The sequence below is a fragment of the Rhea americana genome, unplaced genomic scaffold, assembly GCF_003343005.1.
Source record: "Rhea americana isolate MKP2758 unplaced genomic scaffold, rheAme1 scaffold_26, whole genome shotgun sequence".
In the NCBI taxonomy this organism is placed as follows: Eukaryota; Metazoa; Chordata; class Aves; order Rheiformes; family Rheidae; genus Rhea; species Rhea americana.
In genome coordinates this window covers 5,641,472-5,657,960 of record NW_028186379.1, presented here as the reverse complement: position 1 = coordinate 5,657,960, position 16,489 = coordinate 5,641,472, and the positions used below count along the sequence as shown (strand labels likewise).

The 16,489-nt window shown below is 40.4% G+C and overlaps 2 protein-coding genes across 8 annotated transcripts in view; one reads left to right on the top strand and one right to left on the bottom strand.

Moving 5' to 3' along the window:
• Positions 1 to 2,459: 2,459 nt before the first annotated feature.
• Positions 2,460 to 16,199, bottom strand: HNRNPA2B1 (heterogeneous nuclear ribonucleoprotein A2/B1). Of its 4 annotated transcripts, XR_014896182.1 has the most exons (12): positions 15,992 to 16,199; positions 10,846 to 10,956; positions 9,819 to 9,965; positions 8,248 to 8,458; positions 7,813 to 7,914; positions 7,638 to 7,727; positions 6,968 to 7,030; positions 6,405 to 6,524; positions 6,014 to 6,136; positions 5,081 to 5,163; positions 3,624 to 3,754; positions 2,460 to 2,812 (listed from the first exon to the last, which is right to left on the bottom strand). XR_014896182.1 is itself a non-coding variant. In XM_085307564.1 (11 exons), exons 1-10 carry the CDS (start codon positions 16,019 to 16,021, stop codon positions 5,102 to 5,104), a joined length of 1,059 nt encoding a protein of 352 aa, XP_085163690.1. In that variant the 5' UTR covers positions 16,022 to 16,198; the 3' UTR covers positions 4,442 to 4,926; positions 5,081 to 5,101. The 4 variants fall into 4 exon arrangements, 3 of the variants coding, with proteins under 3 accessions (XP_085163690.1, XP_085163691.1, XP_085163693.1); XM_085307564.1 differs by lacking the exons at positions 2,460 to 2,812; positions 3,624 to 3,754 and adding an exon at positions 4,442 to 4,926 and having other exon boundaries at positions 15,992 to 16,198; XM_085307565.1 differs by lacking the exons at positions 2,460 to 2,812; positions 3,624 to 3,754 and adding an exon at positions 4,442 to 4,926 and having other exon boundaries at positions 7,647 to 7,727; positions 15,992 to 16,197.
• CBX3 (chromobox 3) overlaps positions 15,091 to 16,489 on the top strand; it is a 12,388-nt gene continuing 10,989 nt past the window's right edge. Inside the window, exon 1 of one of the 4 annotated variants that reach the window (XM_085307572.1) lies at positions 15,091 to 15,338. The gene's annotated coding sequence lies outside the window, so the exon portion shown is untranslated. The other 3 variants (XM_085307571.1, XM_085307570.1, XM_085307568.1) reach the window with 3 other exon arrangements.

Below are 16,489 nucleotides of genomic sequence, written 5' to 3'. Positions count from 1 at the left end.
TGGTCCCCAAAGTTGACCGACGATGCCCACAGCAACCTGTCAAACAAGTCACACCACCATTTGAAGTTAAGCATTGGTTACTATTGATAAATACACCAGTTCTTGCTTATATTAACTCCAGGCCTGAAAACACTGACATTCCAACTGCAATGCAAATCAACACTACTACTTGCAAAGCAAGTCTACAACTGTTAAAGGGGCTGGTCCATGACTCCTGGCAATAGCCGAGGAAACCCCTTCTAGTGTTACATTCCTATGCATTTCTAACAATTTTGCTGTATAAATATGAGAAGGCTGGTATTGCTCTAAAAAGGGGAGGGGAGCACGGGAGGAACAAAAAAACACATAGCAGTATGCCAGAGCTTCACTTGCATCATGAATTCTGCTTCAAAAACCAACCGGAACACTGAAACTATAGGCTGCATACTCAGTATGCCATCCCCTTTCCCATGTATGGTCAAGCTACTAAAACTGAAGACAATTTTTTTAAGTTCAGATCTATGTYTTTTAGTAGTATGACTGTATCTAGAATATGCGTATCTATCGTAACACTGAAATCTTGCGAGTAATCTCCCTTCCCAATTATGAGAAGAGTTCCGTCCCCACCAGTTTCACAGTTGCGTGCATCTACTTACTTTTCAACACTTCAGAAATAATGAAGCAGGTGAATAATTTCCACTCATCAGAAATGATACAAAGAACAGAAAGACTGCATGGCCCAAAAAGCAGCATTATTCTCTCTTCATGAACATCTTATAAATACAAGTCCACCATACTTATCACAGTTTTACTTCAATTTTCTCCCCTACTGTTTACCAACAAGTTATGTTGTCATTAACCTCCTTCCCCCACATTTGCAGCATAAAGGGTATGCTGGGGCAAGCTGGCCTGACAACCAGATCCTGTTTTCTTAGTACACTGATGGACTGCCTGGTGAATCAACATGAATTGTAACACATCTTTATTACTACCCTTCATGCTTCTGAATGTGAGATGCCAACAGTCACTGCCTKGCTGGTGCCATGCATTTATAAACATCACAGCTAATAAGATACCTTATTTTGAAAACTGTAGCATTGCTGGTCAGTTCAAGTGAGTGACATAACACCAACTTTCCAGAAATATATATATATATATACATATATACATATATATATATATATATATATATATATATATATATATAGCTTGAAGACTGAGGAACAATAACAGATCACACACACTACATTTTTATTCAAATTTGCTAGTTTTTGCTATTAGTTTGACTCAATGACTTCTCACTGATCACTGAACACTGGTTGTCACTTGCTTCTAAGAATATACTGAGAAAGAAGTCATGGAAGTGCAACTTGGAGACAACTAGAAACTTATGCAAATACACCAAACTTTTAAGACTTTGAACATCCAGTCTTTTTTTTTTTACATCCCACTGTCCCTGATAAACTCTTCCCCCATCTGTAGCAGACTAATGTTAAAACACCCTCATTATGGAAACCGTAACACTCATAATTCAGTAACATTTTGAATCTTACTGTAGAACTATTGAAGTGTGTGCAAAAATCTCAGAGAAGAATGTTTCCACTCTGAAGTGTGATTTCACTTGAATTATGTGATGTGAATGTGGGACTTCGCAACTGTAAAGGAAAACTTCCATTAACTAAACCAGATTCTAGGAAAGACGTTCCTATGCAACTGCTGAATTAATTCTGTTGGAAAGAATGAAGGAAAGTGCGTTTTGTATGTCTTCTTTTTCTGCTTCCATTGCAGCCCAGTTGTTACCTATGCAATTAAACTTAGAAATGTACAAAAAACCTCCATACGTAATATCCTTACATGTTTCTGAATTAGATGAAGATGGTTGAAGCCGTTATTCTATCAAAGCTAAGCACAGAAATTCAAAGCTTAGAATTAACATGTATGTAGCTAACAGGTTAAAATAGCACAAAGATTGAATATTCCCTTCTCCCAAATACAGCTGAAGCTTTCCCAAGCTTACATGTGTTTTTTCAGAAGATGCTCATATTACTAATAGTTCTGATATAGCAGGAACTTCACACTGCATTCCATCTTTCCCTCTTAGTTCTAAAAAGCTCTTCATTGGTGCAAAGGATAAGGCTATTGTCCTAACACATTTTGATGAACTGTCTGGAGTGGTTAGTTTCATTAACAGGAAAGGAGGTATTGTTTTTAAAATGATGATATAAAACACAGCCAAAAGCTATTTTAAAGCAGTTGTGTCCAACAGCAAAATCAACATTCTAATTTTGTAACACTGTTTCTCCTGAAAGAGAGTTTATCAGAGATACAAGCTCCGTGAATACACTGATCAAGTTAATTGGATTTTAAATCCACCTCAAAAATGGAATGTTTCGTATCATGAAAGTGTCTAAAAGCTGCACATGAACATTACTTTAATGTTAGACACAGACTAAGTTTATTAAGCATTACACTAGAACTACTTTGGTATAAAAATACTTTATTTTAAAGCTATGAAAGTTATAAAAATATGTAGTTATACCTTCTACTCACAGAGTGTCCGCTATTTTAACATTAGTGATTTGTTTCACCTACCCAATCTGAATTTTATTTGAAAGGTTTACAAGACAATTATTACTATCATTAAAAAAAAAAAAAACCCAGCATTACAGGGAGCTGTACTAATTGAAATGTTTTATCAGTATTCATTTAACCTCTAGATTTTTAATGAAGCCAGCAAAAACAACTATTTTCTGATGAAACAGAATTTCTTATTTCTTGAAGCGTTTCTGTGGTTGACCACTTCTTCATTAGTTACCTGCAGCATGGCACCTTCCTGCCAAAGAAAAAAAAAGTGTATCTGAAGATGTTTATCACATATGTCTAAACCAAATTACCAATAGGGGAACTTCAGCCATTTAAAAAAAAAATAGTATAAGCAGTTCACTGATGTGTCTAAGACAAACAGAACAGGACTTTCATTAGTTGAGTCCATGTTCTTTAGTGTGTAGCCTTTCAAAGGCAAACTTTGAAATTGGGGTGTTTTTTGGTGAGTTTTGTTATTTTTAATTAAAAAAAAAAACAAATCTAGTGTATGATGCCATCCTTACTCTGAGTAACTCATTATTTGGTGAATTTTCATTAATTTGAGGATTACATATTCAATGCAATGAGAGTAAGGCTGACTAAATTTGGCACTAAGGTTTATTAGCTGCAAGAACTATAAAAAATGGTGGAAACCTCATCATTCTAGCCAAATTCCAATTTAGGTGATCACATTATACACTTAGAAAAATACCACCTGCAGTTTCATTTGAAGTTTTCACTTTCCCTCCTAAAGAACTGCTTATGCAGTTGTTAAAGAATAGCCGACACATTCCTTCACAGAGGCAGATGTATTCAGTGGTGCAATTTTTTCCTTATATGAAAAAGGTCTAAAGTTACTTGGGAACCTTCAGGATGAAATGTGTTATATAAAATAGAGATTACTGTAGACAAGACACAACAACATCGTTCATTTTCAACAGCACAGAACTACCTTCATTGCATTACCTTGCAACCACCATAATGCATAGACTCCCAAGAAAAAATAAAATGTTGCAGGATGCAAAAATAAAGTTGTATGATTTAATTAACTTGTGACCTACCATTTTAACTACCAACACCAGGGATGGAACCCTTGCAAAGCTTTACTAATGGACACTTGCAGGTCTCATTTGTTCAACTGTAGCAGTGTACAGTGGCAGCAGTCTATGCTTGTCCAGGGTTCATATCATAGCTAGATTCCAGTAGGAAAAAAATATGTTAAGTAGCTGAAATTAATAAGAATTTGTTTGTAAAAAATTTAGTAATACAAGAAAACAGGATTCACAAAGTTCTGTTCAGTTTGTAATTGTTAACTCAATTCATTGCTATGTTAAACTACATACAATAATCACTATACTGAAATAATACTGTCATATAGTATAGTATTAGTTTCTTGTTTTTGGAACATTAAGAAAGGAAAAGTAAATAAGATCTTACCTAAAGAAGTTTAACTGAAGCTTAGAACTACTTTGCTCTACACCCCTCAGCCTTCGTTGGCATCCTTATAAAACTACCGTAGTTAAAGCTTTGCAGAAATACAGCGCAGCTTTTTAAGACTGGCTGAACTTAGTGACGTTTTCAAGAGTTCTCTTGTACTAGACCTGTGTCCCTGGAAGAGTACCTCGCTGGGGATATTTCCTTTCCTTGCCATTGAAGAAGCAGCATCTAAAAGATCTAAAAAGGTGTTTCTCCTTGCAGAGATATCCCTTAAGTTATCTAGATATTTTAAACCTGATCATTTACAGACAACATACTTTTTTCTGACCAGCATTTAATTTTACATATACAACAATAACTTTATATTATTTGTGGGACCTTATACTACCCACTCCTTGCCTTATTTTACAGTATTAAAAAAAAAATCTATAATTACACAATATTTCCTTTAGAATTATTTTATTAAATCATAAATGTACAACAGCTTCTTAACTCTACACACGCACTTAAATTTTTAAAAGGAAAACGTTATGTCTTATTACACCATGATCCTGGCTAATAGCTTTTCAAAACTTTGAGAAAAATCTTAAAAAAGGTTTCACATGTCACCTGAAACTTACAAATTTAACATTATCAAAGGAATGCTTCTACACTTACAAAGACCACTAGAAAGAAACAACAATTAAAAAGCTAAGAAACTGTCTCAAAGGCATTTTTACAATCCTTCCTCCACAGTAAGGTAATGTTATTAAATAATCCAAATCCATTCACAAAATGGCTCTCTGCATCTGCTCTGGTGTCTTCTGCCATATCACTGCATATTTATGCATGACTGAGATAAGTGTTTCCTTAACATTGTTATTTCGATAACCTGAAGCTGTTCTGTTACCTCTGGGCTCTCATCCTCTCCTATTTATACAGTGAAGCCTGTTTCAACAGAAGTAAAGAGTAAAAAAATAGGTTATGAAATTATTCATCTAACCATTTTTTAAAGGAAAGATAATATGATCCTAAAAAGCTTTTAACTCCTGCAGCTACTCTCAAGAATCACTGCAATTTTAGGACTTATAAACATACTTACCCATGGCAGGCTTGCAGAAGCTCAATAACGGCTCCTCCCTCCATATCCACCACTTCCTCCACTGCCCCCCGGACCATAGTTTCCTGCAATTACAGAACAGTAACAAACTGAAACTTTTTTTTTTATTATTATTTGAGAATGCTTTTGACTGGTATATGAAAAACAACATCCAATTACTTCCAGAGAAAATATATGCTACTTTGATCTTAACATTTTGATGTCTTCTTCATTACAACCTCCAAGAATTGACACAATAAACTACATGCTGAAATCTCGGAAGTTTAAACAGTGCCACAAATCATTTGATGTATCAAGCTAAGAACTCCTGTACTGCCTTGAGCCTGACTGTGAAGGAGCAAGTTTATTTGAAGCTAAACCTTGCAAAAAATGATTTCTGGTTTCAATTTCCCATTCACAAGCTTTACACATGATATTAAGTAACATTAGCACAACTAAAAGGAGAAAGCAACACAAAAGAATGAAACTAAACAAGAGGGAAAGAAGAAAAAAAACACTAACTTCAGTGGACATTAACCAGATTTCCCTCTTCCATCCCAATCTCTACAATGTAAACCAACAGCAGAGAACACAAAACTTTGCTAAAATTTTTACAGATCAAGATCTGCAAGATATTTCATAATGCTTTGGGAAACGGTTAGTATTTTGTCATTTATCTCACTTAAAGAGGAAAAAAAAAGAAAAAAAAAAAAAGAGATGTGTAAGTACCCCAAGATAAGCTTTACCATTCTAAAGGACAATGAAAATTTGTAGCCAGCTGCCATAATACAAAAAGAGCACAGGCATTATGAGTCTTATCTGCTGTAGGAGAGGTTGTCTCATCAATTTCTACCTACCAGCTTTCCCTCCCACCTCCCCGAAGGACAGGTTCACCCGCTCTGCTTGGTTCCAAGACAGTTCAGACATATACAATACCTCCACCATATGGTCCCCCCATGTTCCTGCTGCCACCAAAATTTCCACTCTTCATTGGACCATAATTTGAGGGTTGTTGGTTGTAGTTTCCAAAATCGTTGTAGTTTCCACTTCCGTAATTGCCTGCGTTATCAATACAYAGAGGAGAAATGCCTGGATGAGCTCAAACACATGCAGCACTCAAAGAGTTATCTCAATATTGGAAATTTAAGTAAAGACAAAACGTGCAAGTATTCCAGCAGCGTAAGAAATGAGCTGCTTTTCCATACTGTATGGAAAAATAAGAGCACTGCTCAGGTAACCCCCACTCCCCCTCTGCAAGAACACATTTTCAAATGACTTGCACTGATTAACAACTGAAATACTTGAACACTTTAAGCCAGTAGGTTACCTCCTCCGTAGTTGTCATAACCACCTCCATAGCCCCCACCCTGGTTGCCATATCCAGGTCCTCCTCCGCCATATCCTCCTCTTCCTCCTCCGTAACCAGGACTACCTCCGAAGTTGCCACCTGTTATAAAAGTAATTCTTTAAAATAAACTTTTCAAGAGGGAAACCAATCAAATTCTACAGAATCAGAGGAAAACTTCTGTTTAGAAGTATACAAAGAGCAGAACTTTCATAAATTTCTACAGTGTTTTTAAAGGCACATACCCAATCTCCATACTAAATGGACTGTTACCAAAACCCACTAGTCAGACCGCCTAAATACATCAGCGAAGAGACATAATTAAAATTTATTTTTTCCCAAAATTTAAGAAATCCTGTTCTATAGAAAATGGCATGCCATCCAAGATACAACTATATATTGTTTTCATATGAAGTTATGAGTCAACATCTGCATATTTTTCCTATATCCAACAAAAAGGCTTTATCAGTTAAATACATCATATGAAAGTGGTAAGTAAGTGAAAAAAAAAAGAAGAAAAAAGAATCCCACAAAAATAAACTAACCTCCAGGTCCTCCACCATATCCATTATACCCATCACCAAATCCACGGCCGCTTCCATATCCATCTGTTAGAAGAGGGAAAAAAAAAGTTTTCAATTCACCAGCAGCAAACTAACTAAAGGATTTTTCTCCAATTCCTACCACCTTAACTGAATCAAGAGATTACTGATTTAAGTACACACCCACTCTAATTTAGAAAAAAAACATAGCTGAAAYAACCCACATAACCATTACTCTACATCTTTTACTTCCTTATATTCATGAAGTACTGAGTTTTTATTTTTGACACAGGAAGTCTGAACTGACATTCCTAATTTTGGTTGTTAGCTTACATGTGATGTAAGCAGTCAACAATCCCTCCCCATTTTGAGGGTCACGTGAATATTACACTTAAGTACAAAGAGAAATCGCTGAATTACTTAGTAAAGTTCAATTACTTTATTAAGTTTAATTACTTTACTGGCTTTTAATAAAAACCTTAAGAAGAAAATCAGTTTACTAAATACCCTGGTCATGAATTTGTATACTACGCAAGAGGCTTGCTAATTACTTTTTCTTAAAAATCCTCCAACTGCCACAGCTGTATTTAATTTAAAGAGCAGTAGCTTGTAAAGTTACACAAAATCAAAAGACTAGTACAAGTAAGGAAAAAAAAAAAAGCTACAAACATGCCTGTCTTACCGGCTCCCCCTCTGAAATTGCTGCCAGGTCCAGGACCAAAGTTGCCACCACCTCCACGCGCATCACCAAAACCAAAGTTCCCTACAACAGTTTAAAATTTTAAGCAGCGAGTTGATGTAAAGTGAACACTAAGAAACCACAAGGCATTAACCAATTTTGTACATACCTCCTCTCCCACTCCTAGAATTCTGAACTTCTTGCATTTCCTGTCTAGAGAGAGCTTTCCTTACTTCTGCATTATGGCCATTGATAGTGTGATACTTCTGCACTGTAACCATAGAGAGTGAAAGTATGAACATTTAAGTACTTATCTGGCAACAAACAAGAATAGCAAGCTTCAAAATACAATACAGTAATTAATCCCCACACATTTAATACTRCTTAATAATAATAATGAAAAAAGAAGAGCACTGGAGCAAAGCTAGTACTCATTTAAAAACAGCACCATTGCATATTCCCACACAATTTGCTAAGACCGATGTTGCAAATACTCATGCACGAGAGTACTCCTATTACGTTAGTTTGAATTTAGCTTTACACGATTACCATGATTATGAACATGAATATTGTAGCATAGAAGAGTAGAATGAGGCTTACTTACATACGATTTTATCCACAGGATCATGGTCATCAAATGTAACAAAGCCAAACCCTCTCTTTTTACCAGACTGTCTGTCAGTAATAATTTCGATAGTGTCAATTTTCCCATATTCCTCAAAGTAGTCACGAAGGTGGTGCTCTTCAGTATCCTCTTTAATACCACCAACAAATAGTTTTTTCACAGTAACATGAGCACCAGGTTTTCCAGATTCCTGTCAAAAAAAAATTCTCAAATAACCACAAAGATAAACAACTTCATAAATCAGTATTTTCCTACGATTTCATAAATATAATACTGATAATCAAAGATTTTGAGACACTGAGGTAACTGGCTTATGATGGATGTCCCTGAAACTTCTCTTCAGGGAAGGGAGAAGTCAGAACAGGAAGCAGGAATGCTGTTCCTCCTCCCCCTCATGTAAAGTTTTAAATACACTGGGAAAAAAAATACTTAAAATGTTATGAAATGCTTAAAAGGAACAAAAGCTCATTCAACAGATTTAGACAAAAATGTAGCATCAACTGCTTGAAAAAAACTCAACTATTTAGTACCTTGAAGTAAGCATGACTTTTTGTATTAATTCATAATACTCAATCCATGAAGGTGTCACCTTCCTCTGTTCATTTCCCCAACAGCAGCGAAGCTCACATTCCGCTTAAATCATCAGGAAAACTCCAACTATAGTGAATCCACAGCCACATACTTTAATCTCTATTCAAAATATGAATACTTAACTACTCACATTCCTGGGTTTTTTAAGCTTGTTTTGAGTATGCTATCCAAACTGCTGCACTAGGCAAGAATCGCTTATCCCTAAAGTTTTGTAATAGCTCTGTAAGTACAAACAGCATGTGCATATGCTGCTTTTTTTTCCAAATACAAATCAATTTTCCATTCTTTAGAGAACGTGAAGGAAGTTAAGATGTTCTGGAAAATAAGGTTTATACAGAAGGGTTACTACTGCCACTTTCCCTATACTATGAGAGCGCTCATTGCATTCCAGTTGAACTGGAAAAACTTGCTCCTGGAATATCTGCCCCACAGTAACCTAGCTGCAAAGTTCACTCTTTCCTGTGCATCCATATAATTGTATTCTGGAGTTTAAAATCAAATTTGCCTGGAACCAATACCTGAAAAGTCCTATGCTGACTCTGTACATCACGGGAAAAAAAGAGGTTCCATACTACATCCTCTATTTTTAGTCTCTGTAGTCATATACATTTTAGAACTACCCCAAAAGACCTTAAATAGCATCAGAAGAACTAGCAGCAGCTTATTAATTTGAGGTCTATTAACAGTAATGATTCTACTTCCACACTCCAGCTGCATCCCTCACAGAGATTCACAACCAGAGTAACTAAAAATYCATTGTAATAAACAAATAGAGGTTTACACAGTTGTTGATTAACAGGCTAAAAGTGTGGGAAAGAGTGTCCAAACTACAGCCTTAACATGAGAATTTAAACCCAGAAAATTTCAAAAAAGAACAAAGTAAAAACACCTGACCAAAACTGACATTCTTTTCTCAAAGCATAAAAGTTTCTTCACAACTGTTTCAATGCTGTACCTACCTCTCTAGCCACAGCTCGTTTAGGCTCAACCACCCTTCCATCAATTGTGTGAGGCCTTGCAGCCATAGCTGCATCAACTTCAGCCATGGAGGAGAATGTTACAAAACCAAACCCCCTTGATCTTTTGCTTGCAGGATCCCTCATTACCTAGAAACAATAAATGTGTTTAAACTACTTCTACATGTAAAGCTTTAGGCTTAATACTAACAATACTTGAAGAAAATATGTAAAACTTTTTGCGTTTTGCTTGATTTCAAAGTATTTTTATATATGAATATTACCATATATGAAGAAGCATTGCTTGGCACCACAGAAATTCAAACCACCTCTGTCCTCCATGACAGTACCAGTAACTCAGAAATGCTAGTAACAAATAGTCTATGGAAGTAATGTAAATTTATGTTTGTTTTCTGAAAATCAAATACAAAATTTCTTTCAACCTCTCTAAAGATCACTGCCTTTATTTAACCCTTCATTTAAAGGGTTATATGATCACTGCCTTTATTTAAGGGTTATGAAATCCATTTTTTAACCGCTCCCAAAACGAATTCACTGAAGAATTTTCGCAGAAGATGTAACAGAGATGCAAGGCATCACAGGTCGTAGAAAAACATCCTTGTCCAGCTTCAGTGAGGCTGCTTACCACCTTTTGACTAAAGATTACCAACTGCATACAGCAGATGGAATAGCACTCCCTCATGCACTTTAAGGCAGTGACATCAAAGTTGATTTTAACCTACTGAAACAGTCAGTTAAATAATCTAGAGCATTTTATAGGAAACACTGTGAGTAATTTCTAACTCTATCAGCAGAGATTGGAAGGAAAAATCTGCCTGTAGCCTTGATGAACAAGGTAATGTAAAGAAACAAACAAAAAACAAACAAACAAAAAAACCACACAGCCAACTGTAAACTGAAGAAAACTTAACATTCCATGCTTTCATAAAACTGTTCAGAAAACAAAAGCCTATTTTCATCATCTCTAAACATTTTATACCATCATTATGGATCAGAGTGCCCAACTTACCACGCAATCTGTAAGCTTTCCCCATTGTTCATAGTAGTTTCTCAAGCTTTCTTCTGTTGTTTCAAAGCTTAAGCCACCAATGAACAGTTTGCGGAACTGCTCCTTTTCCCTCTGTCACAGAAAAAAAGTTTACATTAATACAATTTACAGTATTTCCCCCACTGCACAATTAGACACTAATTAAAATTTTCTTAGGAATCAAAAATTTTAAGAGAGAAATATTTTTCAAAATGAGACTGGCTCTTCTACAATGTCTGACTTCTATTCAAGGAATTAAGTAACTTTTGCCATTCTATGATACAGATTTTAACAATGTGCTTTTCTCATTTCTCCCTCCAAATATTAAGAAGGGGCAACTACACTTAAATACTCCCAAGAGAGGAGTCCTCCTAGAAGTCTTTATCAGAAACTTTTTAAGGCTGTGTGAGGAAAAACAATGCTGCAAACTAACAAAACGATCTCATTACAGATAACACAAGCTCATTCATACTGTCCAATTCTATTCTAGATAGCATATATTTTTAAAAACCATTCTGGCTCAAGTTGCTGTACATGAATACAATCATGCTATTTACCCAAGGCATTAAAAAACAAAGAGATAGCCTTAGACGTTTTAAAACCCATCATTGATTCATTTTCCCCTCATTAATTCATTAAACCGTGTGAAGCTAGAGCATTCACAAAATTAATCTAAATCCGGGACTGTGCATCTTTGGAACTGGAATAAAGTAGATTTTACATCTACTGTTTTACATACAGTATATACCAAAGCCGAAATAAACAACCTTCCAACCTCCATCAATTGGAAAAAACAAAACAAAACAAAAAACCCCAAACCTAACTGAAAATATAGTAAGGCATCAAAAAGGTCATTTTCTACATGGGATAGCCTCACTAGATTAGGCACTTCACTGTTTTCTATGTCAGAGAGTAATGGTTAAAAAATGCACAGAAATAGCAGTCTCGCTTCACAAAGTTCAAAAGACTTCAGAATCTTGCTCAAGAGACAACTGTCCTGTTAGGTCTGCTGACAAACAGAGCTCAAATACAGGGATTGCTTCAGCATTATAATGTCATTTTAAAATCAGAAACACGTGTATTTTTTTCCCTTACATCCCAAATATGTCACCATTATCTCTAACTAACAAACACAATAAAATTGATTATGCACTGCACAATCAGATAAACACAAGAAATTAGAAAACTGATAAAAAATAATGAAATTTGAAAAAGTCTTTTTTCTAATAAGTACAAAGAAAGCTACCTTCTCATTGTGCAAATGGACAAAATTTCACGCAAAATAGTTTAAAGGGGGTAAAACCATATTATGTTTTATTTCATATGATCTCTTAAATAAGGGGTAATGCATACCTGACCTGGATTACGAAGTCACATGTGGCAAGTCATACTATCACGTAAAACAAAAGTAAGGTAGCCAAGCAAAATCATTTTAAGTAATGATACTGGCAAAAAAAAAAAATCTCTCTTCATGTTACTTCAGCTCTGCTGCTAGAAAATTAGAGACTACTTGCTACAGTTTCACAGAACACACTTTTCCCTGTATAATCACCACATGTCTAATAATGCAACTAAATGCAACTAAGTTAGAAATACAAGAATCACAGAAAATTTAGTAGGCATGTTGATCTTTCACGTAAGTTTTATGTTTACCAAGGGAAATAGTAATAGAAATGTAAATTAAACTCAAGCTGTAGCAAAAAATGCTGCAACAACTAGGTTTGTATTAAAGGACAAACATGTATTATACATTATTTAAAAAAYATAAAAATAAAATACTCAAGTTCTTAAGAATTCTCCTATCTTTCATTTCCTGTGTCTTACAGTATATGCTCTACCCAAAGCAACATCTAGGCATCACATACATGCTAGGACATGACAATAATAATAAAAAAAGCAATCTCTTCTCGAATTAAAAACGATTGTGCGAAAACATCGTAAACATGTTATTCCACTAACATAGGCAGAGCTTTTGAATGTAACCTACCTACATTAAAAGTTAGTCCAATTTTAAGAGGCTCAAATTTCTGCCCAAAATTAACGTACCACCAAGATCCAGAGAGCTCTGAAGATCTTTAACAGACTTTACATTTAAGCTGTAAGACATATAAGCTACTATCCTTCAAGATTCTGAGAAGGACTGGCATGAAAGATTCCATTTGGTAGAAAACCCATATGGAAGACAGAAAGAAAAAAAAAATCTTTCAAGGTTTCCAGAGTACATTCTACTGCAGTAACAAACTGTAAGAGAAAAATCTTTACGAAATCTATAAATCTTCCTTAAGGCTTATTTTAAGCCTTCCTTCACAGGCTAAAAACAACACTTCACAAAGGACTGGAAAACACAAAGCCTACACTGGAAAATTTATCAGACCAAGGAAACGTGTTTCATGTCATAATATGTGCATAAATACTCCAGACTGACTGCTGCAGAGTTAAGAATCCGAGTAACAAAAATAATTAATCAAAACAGGTGAGCAGCATCCGTGAGCTGGCACTGCCTGCTAACATGGAAACTGCCGAGTGATTACACTTCAGAAGGTTTACCGGCCCCAAATTAGAAGGACACTTCTTCCTTCCTACACTGCCAACCACTCGCTATGCAGTCGCGCCCCATTAGCCCCTAGCACATAGTACATGGCTTTCGATCCATCAGTCCACGTTCTTCCCCTTCCTCCGCAGCCTGATAGTATCAGGAAGCGGTTGCCATGCCGGCTCCGCCATGTGGCGGATACCAGGAAAACAGCGGCCCCCGCAGCTAGATGAGGAAAATGGCGCCCAGCAGCAACTGCCGCCTCCAGGGAAAGCGATGCGGCAGGAAGTGAAGAACTTCGCGGAGAACCGACCCCAGACGAAAAAGAAGTTATTTAACACGAGGGCTGTCCGATAAACAGAAATCAGCCGCTGCAAACTGCTTCCAGCGTCCACCTACGCACACGTCACCAGAACAGCTTGCAAGCGATGCTTTCTGTTTCCATAAAGATCAGACAAGCACAGCAGCCTGCCCCTCAGCCCCTAACGCCCGCCCTCCCTCCTACCCCCTTTCCCGTCCTAGTCCGATCCCGAGAGCCTCACGCACGACCGAGCCTCAGCACCGCCATTTTACCCCTCCCCCTCGTTACCGCCATTATCAGCAGCGCCACCCCGGCAGGTCAGCGTCTCGCAGGGCAAAGAATCGCGGATCACGCATTAACTGACCTCGATAATCTTGTGTGTGTGTGCCCCCCCCTTCCCCGGAGCGCCACCTTAACGGCAGCTCGCTAAAGGGTATGTCAGGAAACCTAAGAATTCGTACCCGCGTGTACGGCTACCGCAGCTTCCGCCTCCTCTCTCGGCTGCGCACCAGCCCCAACCGCCGCTTCCAGAACCTTCCTCTCTGCTAACGCTTCCTCTGCGGAAAGGCACCTAGCCGCTGCCCGTGCCGCCTCCAACGGCGGTCGGTACTTGCACCCAGACCTGCGCTGCCTAAAGACGGCTCCGCTCCTAACCCCCAGATCCTGAAAAAGCGCTTCGTCTGCATAACCAAACGCACCACCCTCCTAAAAGCAGAATATGTATTTTCCCTTTTCACGTACCATATTCTTCATGGTTTACGTATCCCTGCTTGAGAATACCGCACAACTGCTCAGTAATGGCTGCCTTAAGTGTTACGTAATTTGAAATTCAGCTCCGCGTAGTGTTAGCGCCCTCCTTCTCCAGCCCAGACTCGCTTCCGAGGTTTTAGTCAAAAAGCTTGGATCTGGAGCTTAAATATCTCCAAAGGGGCAGCAGTTCTGTATAATGCCCCTATGTGTTTTAATCACGTAATAAAAAGTCATCAACTCCGTTAGTAATGGCTGTCTCCGGAATGAGCCGAAGGAGCCGTCGTCGTCAGGCTTATCCACTTCGACAGTCGCCGGAAAAAGCCGAAATAGGAATGCAAGCCCATTCGTCTCCCTTCGGCTATTTCCGGAATTTGCCGATACAGACTAGAATGGCGATCCGATTCCACTCGGCAATTTCCGGAGAAAACGACGCAGCAGCCACCGGCACCCCACTGCGTTCGGCAATTTCCGCCAACGGAAGAGACTTCTAATACGTGCCCGAGCGGAGCCGAAATGGCCCCGATCAGAATTGGCACCGCATTTTTTTTTTCCGGAAATTGCCGAACCGCCCCGAAGACCCAACTTCAAAGCAAGGGGGTTATAATTAGGCGGGGGCCTTGTTCTCCCACTTCGCGCTCGCCCCTCTCCCCCGGCCACCTGTGGTAGCGGCAGGGCACGGGCGGGAGCGGAGCGCGGTGCCTGCGCGCGGCCCCGCCGCCTGCCCCTGTTGCAGGCGGGGTGGCCCCTTCCCCCGGGTGGGAGGAAGTGCTAACTGCCCAGATTTTGGCGCCAGCACCAAGACACCGCCGCGGCCCGAGAGCCAGCGAAGGGAGGCGGACTTCGCCGCAGCCTGCTCCGCTCTAACCCGCGCCACGGACAGAAAGCCATCGGGCAAGCCACCCCCTTTAGACTTTTTTTTTTCCTCCTTCCTTCTTTCCTCCCTTCCTCTTTTTTTTCCCCTCTCTTCGCCGGCCCCGCACACCCCGCCACAAAGGGTGAGTGCTGCCGCCCCGCGCACCAGGGAAATGGCGCTAGGGCTGCTCCTTTCTTCCCGCCCCCTCTTCTCTTCCCCCCCTCCCCCTCCTCCCCGGGAGGGCGAGCAGGCATTCACCCGCGGCTCTTCTCCCGGAGGGAAGCACCCTAAGCTGGCTTAGACTCGTTTCCCCGATAAAAAAAAATGACTTTCAAGACCCCTAACCGCTTTCCAACTCCGCTTTCCTCCCTCCCCTCCCCCCTCCCTGGCGCTCGCTAAGGACTAGGCCGCCTTGCCGCAACGCGGGAAATGGCCGCGCTCCAAGCGGCCCGGGCCCGCCTCAGCAACGGGCAAAAACGAACTTCAGCGCCGTTTCAACGCTCCCTGCCCGCCTTCCCCGCACCTGGGGATCGCCCCAGCCGCCCCCCCGCGCCGACTGGCGGCCTCGCCGGCCCTGTGGCGGGCGGCGGCCGCCCCGACCCAGCGCGCCCTCATGGCGATGATCATCATGGCGGCGGCGGCGGCTACCGGCCCGCCGGGCCTGTTCCCCCTCCCGCCACCCCCGACTCACCCAGTCGCTTTCTCTGTCGCCGCGAGGCATCTTCCTTCTTTTGGACGCTTGACGCGGTCCTGCACTCGCCCCCCGTTGGAGAGACGTCTTGGCCCCCCTCCTGTACTGGCGGCGACGACGGGAGGAGGTTGCAGCTCGCGCGTAGGCGGCGTCGTGCGCTCTGCCCCGTCAGTCGCCAGCGCGCAGAGCTCGCCCAGCCGCCGCCTCCCGCCCTGCGCCGCGCCGCGCCGCCGCCCAGCCGCTCCCTCCCCTCCTCCCTCCCCTCCTCCCCTCCCCTCCCCCGCCTCAGCCCCCCTCAGATGTCGCTGTTGCCGCCGCCGCTCAGTGCGCGCAGGGCGAGAGCGAGGAGGAGACGGGCGACGCGAGCGGCCGAGCACCATTGAAGTCTGTATCCTTCTCTCCCCCCCTCTTTCTCTCGCTCCGATAACCGCCGCCCGCCGGGGCAGGGGGCGCCCCGCGGAGCGCCCTGCACCACGGCGCCCGCCTCAGGGCCCCCGC